Here is an 11,905-nt window from a genome sequence, read left to right on the forward strand (position 1 = left end):
AACTTGAACATTTCCTTCAGGGACAGCAACAATAACTCATCTACTGTTAAAGTTAGGTCCATTGCTGGTGAGCAAAGGTAGCTTGGGGAGTACCATGCCAGTGAAAATGAATAAGGGAAAGATGTGATCTTCACAGCGTTTCCATAGCTGCAGTGATGGATAACCCCAGGACTTTGTGGTTAATGTACTTTGGCCCATGAAATATATAGCCCTTCTTGGGTCACATGGGACCATGTGCTGCTGTATGTACTGTATATAACCATGTAGCCTAGAGGATCCCAAACTAGGGGGCAGATATGAAAATGGGCTTGCGGGAGAATTTCCCAAATCCCCCCCAAAAATGTAATAAATAAATACAAAAAATATATATTATAATATTGTCTATGTATCTCAAAATTTTTATGTGGTTAACCTTAAAAATCTAAAATGAAAATGATTATACTCCAAAACTCCCCAGCTTATGCTCTCCAAATGGATGTTAGCTGTGAGGATCGAGATGCCCATGCAATGACTTTTGTTCGCTATAAATGTTGGGGGAGGCTATTCACGAGGACATATTGCTCTGTCTCATGATTCCGGAGTGTGCTGTGGCTATATTGACGAAAAACAGATTCCATATGGGATCGAATGGTGGGCTTTTGCACAGATGGAGCTCCATCTATCACGGGACGGCGGGCAGGCCTCCGCACTAGTTATGAACGTGAATGTGATTTTTCGCATTGAGAGAAGAGCGGTTGACATTCACAATGGATGTAAAAACAACAGACTTGGTTGACTTTCTGTGTAATGAAAATAACAGAACACAGCATCAGTAAGTGTCCCACATGAGTGATGACTGCTCATCTCCAACACTTGGAAGGGCACTTTGGGACCTACTTCCCAAGACAACTGGTAACTCTGAATGAAAAGAGCTCCAACTGGGAACATCTGCTTTGAACAGTCATGTAACTCGGGAACTCAGCCCTCTTTCTAGAGCTTAGACTTCCTGACCTGAAGATCACTAACGTCAGGATTCAACCACGTATTTGTCTTAGTTCCCAGTTGTCTTGAAAGCACCATAAAAGTCATGGTAGACTACCCTTCGCCAGCTCATATCTGTGTGAAGCTGGATCCAGTGCTCGTCTGCATTAAAATCAAATATCCATCCAGGTTGGATGTGACAGCAGAGAGGAGGTGCGTACTATTGACCACGCCCCCTGACTTTGAGAAGCTCTGACGAGACACCCATCAAACATACCCATCTCATTAGTGGTGGCGAGATATAAGACATTATCAGTATAACTTGCAATTGACTGTCATAGTCCCACATTAAAAGTAAACATTGGTTGTTAATTACAACAACAAAAAATTCACATGGGTGGGGTCGCGAGACTTTTCAGATATCAAAATAGGGTTGTGGGCCCAAAAAGTTTAGGAACCATTAAATGTTCTGAGGTGTTGACTTAGGTTGCTGGGACAATACTTTGTACCTCTGGCTCTTACAGAACACGATGCTGGTGTAGGGTTACACTAAAGCAGCCGGTATGAGTAGGATGAAGTCGCAACCAAACACTGATCTTAGGCGTTTCCCCTTTAATGGTTAAGGATAGGGTTTGGGTGAGCTGATCCTAGATCTGTACCTCTTGGTGTATCGGGCCATGTCCCAGGCGATGTAGTCGATGCAGTGTTCTGGAGGGAGGAACTGGTTGAGGTTGATTACAGCTGGGAAGAGCTCCTCACTGAGGATCTTCTCATGCTTTCTCTTCTCTCGTTTCTACACACAGACACGGAGACACACACATCATCAGCGTTACTCATTTACACTGAAGGAAAGGTCTCTGATTTATGAGAAGAGGCATGAAAGTCTATGGTCATTTCATAATTTTTGTCTCATGCAAATTTCTCCCGCAACGGTACCACCTGAATGAACATAACATTTGTTTTAACATCTCCATCCGTTAACTACATACAGATGTAGGACCTTAATTTGAGCCAGTTTGCTAAAGCAGGAAAATAGTTCTGCAGCAACAGGAAATGTGAATTATGTGGATTATAATTAATGGACTTTTTGTAGGGGTTGATACATTTTGCGTTAGGGCAAATTTAAGTCTGAAATGTCAAAGTGGAAATTCAAATACACTACAAGTTTGCATTTCCTGCAGTGCAGGAAAATTCTCAGCAACAAAAGAATGATCAAATGAAGATCCTACATCTGTAACTAAGATCAGATGGAGCTACCTTAAGAGAGAACTATTTACAGACACTTAAAACTAGTGAGTCACAACCTACCAACCAACCATTAATGCCCGTTCACCCACAGGAGCAGTGAGTGTACGTGTGGGCGCAGTAGTCATCACCTCTTCTCTCCAACGCAGACACACAGACACAGTACTCCTAGCTCTGCATTGACATCAGCTAATCATGTCTACAGCAGCCAAACTATGTCTGTCTACCAGATCTTCAGTTCCTCTCTACGAAACGTTCTCTCAAAACACACTCTCCCTCACATATGCTGGCTACTTACTGCACTGTCAGTTCCTATTCATTCTGTTTGAAGCCAAGAGAGTCTACCCCCGCATCCCAGTATCCAAGCCCCCTGCTGCTCCTCCTGTCATCTCTCCTAAAGATCACGCCGGTCGCTAGACCTTCAACAACCTTTTAACCACTTATCTACAAAACACACACACGCCTCTATCAGTGTCACAGCACTGGCCAAACAGACAGTTAATAACCAGCCATTAACCACTGCCAGGCTCTCTCTCACAGCATGGCATCAAAACACACACACACACACACACACACGTGCCAAACAAAGTATCATGTATACACGCACACAACTGCAAACACACTCATCATGTGCCAGCATATCATGCATGCAGTACAGTACAGTACATGCTCTGCACACACAGATGGGAATCATGCAAAATGCATGCACATGGATACACACAGATCTCACACACCTGCATAAGAGTGTGGCAAGGCATGACAGAGACTCTTGCTGTGACAAATGAACAGTGGTTAAATGTGTCTCTGCACAAATTAGGGAATTTCCCAGTTAAGAGAAATGGATCCTGATGAGTGACACACCCCCACCTACCCATCACTGGCCAACACAAATCACTCCTACGTTGCAAAGTCTATGGTGACTTTTTTATTTATTTCTGCTTGTGAGTGATATAGTGAGTGAGGGGGGGGGGGGGGGGGGGGGGGCGGGGAGCGTGGGACTAAGGGGGAGCACCCTACCCTCTCATCCCCTACTGCACATGGCCGAGCTTGTGCAGGCAACAGAGGGCTGTGATTGGCTATCCCTCTTCTCGTTCCCTTGTGAGTGACATGCACAGGACACCCGAGCTCAGCAGTAAGAAGGGGGGGGGTTCACAACACTGTGTGAAGAGAGTGTGTGAGTGCATTTAAGGTGGTTCTTCAACAGCTTGTAATTACCAGCCCTTAACCAGTTTCATCTCTCCAGTACCTCTTATCACTCCATCTGTCAGAGTAACCACAACAACTGTTCTTTTCCAATGTATTGACACAGCTAGGGAGTTAGCATAAACCTTCACTAGCTAATTAAACCAACACACCAGGCTATTGTCCAATCACATGAAGGTGTGATTCCAGGAATCCTGCTGGTTTCTTTGAAAAATCCTCAAGTGAAATTCTCAGTCATTTGGATGTGTCTGTAAACACTTCATTATGGTCATGTTGGATATTACATCTCTCCTTGTTTTCTCCTCCACAGGGACATCTGACACCAGAGAATGTGTTTTTTCTCCTCCAAAAGCTTATTTAATGCAATCTTTAGTATAAATATGTTAATTGAAACATTGCAGTAATATAATGCTTGGAAAACAACACAATGGGGCCATACTTACAAACATTATATATATTTTTTGTTTAACCTGGACCCGTCTCAAAACGAGCATCAGCCAGATACAATCGTGGACATAGTTGCACATGATAGAACGCTACATTGTAGCTGGCCCCATCAGCTGACAATGATTATATCCCATAAGTTCTGCATCAGCTACGATTGTATTTGGCTGATGCACATTGAGACAGAGGTCCAGGTTGAACTTTAAATTATTATTACTTTTTTATGTTTGCAAGTATTGCCCCAATAGTTTCCAACCCACTTTACAGAACCGAGAACAACAAGAACCAGGAATAATTTCTTCACACAGAGAGAGAACAACAGCCTGGCTGATTGAGTCAGAAGTGCTTGTATAACCATTCACTTCAGCGCTCTCCTCTCTGGCAGTATCACCACAAGCTGCTTGCCCTGCATTCTGTCACAAGTCACAATAACATATAGGTCTTTAACTTTGAAGTCAGAGCAGCAACAGAACGGCAACTAATGTATGGCTTGCCAGTCAAGTCCTCTCACTACTACTGGAGTGACCTACACTACCAGTTTTAGAACACCTACTCATTCAAGGGTTTTTCTTCATTTTAACTATTTTCTACATTGTAAAATAATAGTGAAGACATCAAATCTATGAAATAGCACACATGGAATCACGTAGTAACCAAAAAAAGTGTTAAACAAATCAATATATTTTATATTTGAGATTCTTCAAATAGCCACCCTTTGCCTTGATGACAGCTTTGCACACTCTTGGCATGTGAAGGATTCTGACTTCTGAACTTGAATCCTTGTTCATGGTACTGAGGGAGAGAGGTGAATGCAGAACGTTTACACTCTGTCAGAACATGTTATTGTTAGACATCAGGTATTGTATGGAAAGGAACAGGGCGATAGTCTGGTTTCAGTTGTTGGGTTGTAATTTGAAATACTTGATACACCAGAAGTTAATGGATATCTGTAGGAGGAATGTATATGGTGAGGGTAAATTAAGGTTGGATATGAGCCAGGGGCTTGGAATGTTACTGAGTAAGGGAAAGGCAATCACATGGTTGCGGTCACTGATAAGGGTGGAGAGCTGTGGATTAGTGAGGAATGGGGACCGAGGTCAGGTCAGGTCACATTAAGGGAGAAGGAACAGTTTATTACCCACATCACTTAAACTTCCTGCGTAGCAATGAAGATGTTATGTTTAGAGAAAAGGAGGAGACTTCACCTAAAGTTGGGTGTGTATATATACATACACAAGTTGAAGTCGGAAGTTTACATACACTTAGGTTGGAGTCATTAAAACTTGTTTTTCAACCACTCCACAAATGTCTTGTTAACAAACTATAGTTTTGGCAAGTCATTTAGGACATCTACTTTGTGCATGACACAAGTAATTTTTCCAACAATTGTTTACAGACAGATTATTTCACTGTATCTCCCATCCAAACTACCAGAGCCCGACACTAGCCTTAGCTCCTCGAGAATTCGATCAACGAGAGACGAGACGGGGCGTAGTAGTTCCAGTGTAGGTAAGGCCGTAAGCAAAGGAACAACCTTGGTACACCAAAAGAGTCAAAGTGAACCGATAAACAGACAATTTGCATTCACCAATTAGATAAAGCAAGCTTGAACTTGGTCACTCAAAAGGGAAGAAAATTACATATACTGTATGCCATCACTTTTTAGAGCACAGAAGGGATGAAATACAAACAAACTGCTAACATTTCAAAAGTGAGGGCACCATATTTCAGCCTTGTGGAAAAAATGACAAATACAATGACTCTGACAAAATACAGTCATTACAAACGATTTCCCCATGCAGCAGCCTGCTAGCCAGAATATACAGACAAAAGCTCGAATGTGAAAAACTATGCATTGTTTGCTTAGGAGGAAGCGCATGTATGGACAATTCATATTGTAAGCGCATGGGGCGCGTAAGACACATCATGACTGGGGGGGGGTTAAGCGGCTTTCAAACTACTCTGATGAATAAGTACCAGGAGCGTTGCCATAGAATACCCTTATGCTGCATTGGCAACATGAGTTTCCATGCCCTCCGCACTATTATGAACGTGAATGTGAATTTTTCGCATTGAGAAAGAAGAGCGGTTGACATCCAATGGATGTAAAAACAACAGTAATTGTTGACTTCTCTGTGTAATGAAAATAAACAGAACACAGCATCAGTAAGTTGTCCACATGAGTGATGACTGCTCATCTCAACATATGGAAGGCAAACTTTGGACCTACTTCCCAAGACAACTTGGTAACTCTGAATGAAAAAGACTCCAACTGGGAACATTGCTTTGAACAGTCTGTAACTCGGGAACTCAGCCTCTTTCTAGAGCTTAGACTTCCTGACTCTGAAGATCACTAACGGCAGGATTCAACCACGTATCTTGTCTTAGTTCCCAGTTGTCTTGAAAGCACCAAAAAGTCATGGTAGAACTACCCTGTCGCCAGCTCATAATTGTGTGAAGCCGGATCCAGTGCTCGTCTGCATTAAAAGACAATATCCACCAGGGTGGATGCTAGACAGCAAGAGGAGGTGCGTACATTGAACCACGCCCTGACTTTGAGAAGCTCTGACGAGACACCCATCAAAACATAACGCCATCTCATTAGTTGGTGCTGCGGCGAGATATAAGACATTATCAGTGATAACTTGCAATTGACTGTCATAGTCCCACATTAAAAAAGTAAACATTGGTTTGTTGTTAATTACAACCAACAAAAAATTCACAGTGAGGCGTGGGGTCGCGAAGACTTTTCAGATATCAAAATAGGGTTGTGGGCCAAAAAGTTTAGGAACCATAAATGTTCTGAGGGTGTTGACTATAGGTTGCTGGGACAATACTTTGTACCTCTGCGCTCTTACAGAACACGATGCTGGTGTAGGGTACACTAAGCAGCCGGTATGAGTAGATGAAGTCGCAACCAAACACTGATCTTAGGCGTTTCCCCTTTAATGGTTAAGGATAGGGTTTGGTGAGCTGATCCTAGATCGTGTACCTCTTGGTGTATCGGGCCATGGTCCCAGCGATGTAGTCGATGCAGTGTTCTGGAGGAGGAATGGTTGAGGTGATTACAGCTGGGAAGAGCTCCTCACTGAGGATCTTCTCATGCTTTCTCTTCTCTCGTTCTACACACAGACACGGAGACACACACATCATCAGCGTACTCATTACACTTAAGGAAAGGTCTCTGATTTATGAGAAGAGCATGAAAGTCTATTGGTCATTTCATAATTTTTGTCTCATGCAAATTCTCTCCGCAAGCGTACCACCTGAATGAACATAAACAATGTGTTTTAACATCTCCATCCGTTAACTACCATACAGATGTAGGAACCTTAATTTGAGCCAGTTTGCTAAAAGCAGGAAAATAGTTCTGCAGCAACAGGAAATGTGAATTATGTGGATTATAATTAATGGACTTTTTTGTAGGGGTTGATACATTTGCGTTAGGGCAAATTTAAGTCTGAAATGTCAAAGTGGAAATTCAACATACACTACAAGTCTGTGCATTTCCTGCAGTGCAGAGAAATTCTCAGCAACAAAAGAATGATCAAATGAAGATCCATACATCTGTAACTAAGATCAGATGGAGCTACCTTAAGAGAGAAACTATTTACAGACCTTAAAACTAGTGAGTCACAACTACCAACCAACCATTTGCCCGTTCACCCACAGGAGCAGTGGAGTGTTACGTGTGGGCGCAGTAGTCATCACCTCTTCTCTCCAACGCAGACACACAGCACACAGTACTCCTAAGCTCTGCATTGACATCAGCTAATCATGTCTACAGCAGCCAAACTATGTCTGTCTACCAGATCTTCAGGTTCCTCTCTACGAAACGTTCTCTCAAACACACTCTCCCATCACATATGCTGGCTATCTACTGCACTGTCATTCCTATTCATCTGTTTGAAGCAAGAGAGTCTACCCCGCATCCCAGTATCCAAGCCCCCTGCTGCTCCCCCTGTCATCTCTCCTAAAAGATCACGCGGTCGCTAGACTTCAACAACCTTTTAACCACTTATCTACAAAACACACACACGCCTCTATCAGTGTCACAGCACTGGCCAAACAGACAGTTAATAACCAGCCATTAACCACTGCCAGGCTCTCTCTCACAGCATGGCATCAAAACACACAACACACACACACACACACTGCCAAACAAAGTATCATGTATACCACGCACACAACTGCAAACACATCTCATCATGTGCCAGCATATCATGCATGCAGTACAGTACAGTACATGCTCTGCCACACACAGATGGGAATCATGCAAAATGCATGCACATGGATACACACAGATCTCACACACCTGCATAAGAGTGTGGCAAGGCATGACAGAGACTCTTGCTGTGACAAATGAACAGTGGTTAAATGTGTCTCTGCACAAATTCTAGGGAATTTTCCCAATTAAGAGAAATGGATCCCTGATGGTGACACACCCCCACCTACCCATCACTGGCCAACACAAATCACTCCTAACGTTGCAAAGTCTATGGTGACTTTTATTTATTTCTGCTTGTGAGTGATATAGTGAGATGAGAGGGGGGGGGGGGGGGGGGGGGCGGGGAGCGTGGACTAAGGGGGAGCACCCTACCCTCCTCATCCCCTACTGCACATGGCCGAGCTTGTGCAGGCAACAGAGCTGTGATTGGCTATCCCTCTCTCGTTCCTTGTGGAGTGACATGCACAGGACACCCGAGCTCAGCAGTAAGAAGGGGGGGGGTTCACAAGCACTGTGTGAAGAGAGTGTGTGAGTGCATTAAGGTGGTCTCTTTCAACAGCTTGTAATTACCAGCCCTTAACCAGTTTCATCTCTCCAGTACCTCTTATCACTCCATCTGTCCAGAGTAAACCACAACAACTGTTCTTTCCAATGTATTGAACACAGCTAGGGAGTTAGCATAAACCTTCACTAGCTAATTAAACCAACAACACCAGGCTATTGTCCAATCACATGAAGGTTGATTCCAGGAATCCTGCTGGTTTCTTTGGAAAAATCCTCAAGTGAAATTCTCAGTCATTTGGATGTGTCTGTAAACACTCAATTATGGCAGTTGGATATTACATCTCTCCTTGTTTCTCCTCCACAGGGACATCTGACACCAGAGAATGTGTTTTTTCTCCTCCAAAAGCTTATTTAATGCCAATCTTTAGTATAAATATGTTAATTGAAACATTGCAGTAATATAATGCTTGGAAAACAACACCAATGGGGCCATACTTACAAACATTATATATATTTTTTTGTTTAACCGTGGACCCGTCTCAAAAACGAGCATCAGCCAGATACAATCGTGGACATAGTGGCACATGATAGAACGCTACATTGTAGCTGGCCCCATCAGCTGACAATGATCTATATCCCATAAGTTCTGCATCACTACGATTGTATTGCTGATGCAATTGAGACAGAGGTCCAGGTTGAACTTTTAAATTATTATTACTTTTTTGTTTTTTTGTTTGCAAGTATTGCCCCAATAGTTTCCAAACCCACTTTACAGAACCGAGAACAACAAGAACCAGGAATAATTTCTTCACACAGAGAGAGAACAACAGCCTGGCTGATGAGTCAGAAGTGCTTGATATAACCATTCAACTTCAGCGCTCTCCTCTCTGGCAGTATCACCCACAAGCTGCTTGCCCTGCATTCTGTCACAAGTCACAATAACATATAGGTCTTTAACTTTGAAGTCAGAGCAGCAACAGAACGGCAACTAATGTATGGCTTGCCAGTCAAGTCCCTACCACACTACTTTGGAGTGACCTACACTACCAGTTTTAGAACACCTACTCATTCAAGGGTTTTTTCTTCCATTTTAACTATTTTCTACATTGTAAAATAATAGTGAAGACATCAAATCTATGAAATAGCACACATGGAATCACGTAGTAACCAAAAAAAGTGTTAAACAAAATCAATATAATTTATATTTGAGATTCTTTCAAATAGCCACCCTTTGCCTTGATGACAGCTTTGCACACTCTTGGCATGTGAAGGATTCTGACTTCTGAACTTGAATCCTTGTTCATGTACTGAGGGAGAGAGGTGAATGCAGAACGTTTACACTCTGTCAGAACATGTATATTTGTAGACATCAGGTATTGTATGGAAAGGAACAGGGCGATAGTCTGGTTTCAGTTGTTGGTTTGTAATTTGAAATACTTGATACACCAGAAGTTAATGGATATCTGTAGGAGGAATGTATATGGTGAGGGTAATTAAGGTTGGATATGAGCCAGGGCTTGGAATGTTACTGAGTAAGGGAAAGGCAATCACATGGTTGCGGTCACTGATAAAGGGTGGAGAGCTGTGGGATTAGTGAGGAATGGGGACCGAGGTCAAGGTCAGGTCACATTAAGGGAGAAGGAACAGTTTATTACCACATCACTTAAACTTCCTGCGTAGCAATGAAAGATGTTATGTTTAGAGAAAAGGAGGAGACTTCACTAAGTTGGTGTGTATATATACATACACAAGTTGAAGTCGGGAAAGTTTACATACACTTAGGTTGGAGTCATTAAAACTTGTTTTTCAACCACTCCACAAATGTCTTGTTAACAAACTATAGTTTTGGCAAGTCATTTAGGACATCTACTTTGTGCATGACACAAGTATTTTTCCAACAATTGTTTACAGACAGATTATTTCACTGTATCACAATTACAGTGGGTCAGAAGTTTACATACACTAAGTTGACTATGCCTTTAAACAGCTTGGAAATTCCAGAAAATGATGTCATGGCTTTAGAAGCTCTATAGGCTAATTGACATCATTTGAATCAAGTTGGAGGTGTACCTGTGAATGTATTTCAGGCCTACCTTCCAAACTCAGTGCCTCTTTGATTGACACATGGAAAATCAAAAAGAAATCAGCCAAGACCTCAGAAAGAAAAATGGTAGACCTCCACAAGTCTGGTTCATCCTTGGACAATTTCCAAATGCCTGAAGGTACCAAGTCATCTGTACAAACAATAGTACCAGTATAAACACAATGGGACCACGCAGCCATCATACCGCTCAGGAAGGAGACGCATTCTGTCTCCTAGAGATGAACGTACTTTGGTGCAGAAAAGTGCAAATCAATCCAGACCAACAGCAAAGGACCTTGTGAAGATGCTGGAGGAAACAGGTACAAAAGTATCTATATCCAGCATAAAACGAGTCCTATATCGACATAACTGAATGGCCGCTAGCAAGAAAAGCCACTGCCCTAAAACCACCATAAAAAAGCCAGACTACGGTTTTGCAACTGCACATGGGACAAAAGTGTACTTTTTGAGAAATGTCCTCTGGTCTGATGCGTTACGCCCTGACCTAATTTGCTTTGTATGTTTATGTTTTGGTGGTCAGGGTGTGATCTGTGTGGGCATTCTATGTTGTTTGTCTGGTTTGTCTATTTCTGTGTTTGGCCTGATATGGTTTCAATCAGAGACAGGTGTTTGCGTTGTCTCTGATTGGGAACCATATTTAGGTAGCCTGTTGTATTGTGGGTTATTGTCTAGGCAGGGCCTATGTCTGCACTTTATTTATAGCTTCACGTTCATTTGTTGTTTTTTGTATAGTTTGTCTAGTGTTCTTCGTCTTCGTTCATTAAATAAGTATGTTTTCAAACACGCTGCGTTTTGGTCCGACCTTACTCCTCCTCAGAGAGGAGGATTACAACGAACTGACATGAAGAAACAAAATATAACTGTTGACCAAATGACCATTGTTATGTTTGGAGGAAAAAGGGGAGGCTGCAAGCCGAAAACACTATCCCAAACGTGAAGCACAGGGGTGGCAGCATCATGTTGTGGGGGTGCTTTGCTGCAGGAGGGACTGGTGCACTTACAAAAATGATGGCATCATGAGGTAGAAAAATTATTGTGAATATATTGAAGCAACATCTCAAGACATCAGTCAGGAAGTTAAAGCTTGGTCGCAAATGGGTCTTCCAAATGGACAATACCCAAGCGATACTTCCAAAGTTGTGGCAAAATGGCTTACGATAACAATAGTCAAGTATTGGTGAGTGCGCCATCATCAAAGCCTAACATCGAATCCCAGA

At 42.5% G+C, this 11,905-nt stretch overlaps 1 protein-coding gene across 1 annotated transcript in view; it reads right to left on the reverse strand.

Moving 5' to 3' along the window:
• The window catches only part of fig4a (FIG4 phosphoinositide 5-phosphatase a), a 116,897-nt gene that overhangs the window by 57,952 nt on the left and 47,040 nt on the right, over nucleotides 1-11,905 (reverse strand). The window contains 1 exon segment of the mRNA XM_024136581.1: nucleotides 1,620-1,753. Within this exon segment, the coding sequence (XP_023992349.1) occupies nucleotides 1,620-1,753 (134 nt within the window).

Source organism: Salvelinus sp. IW2-2015, unplaced genomic scaffold, assembly GCF_002910315.2.
Source record: "Salvelinus sp. IW2-2015 unplaced genomic scaffold, ASM291031v2 Un_scaffold961, whole genome shotgun sequence".
NCBI classification, from domain to species: domain Eukaryota; kingdom Metazoa; phylum Chordata; class Actinopteri; order Salmoniformes; family Salmonidae; genus Salvelinus; species Salvelinus sp. IW2-2015.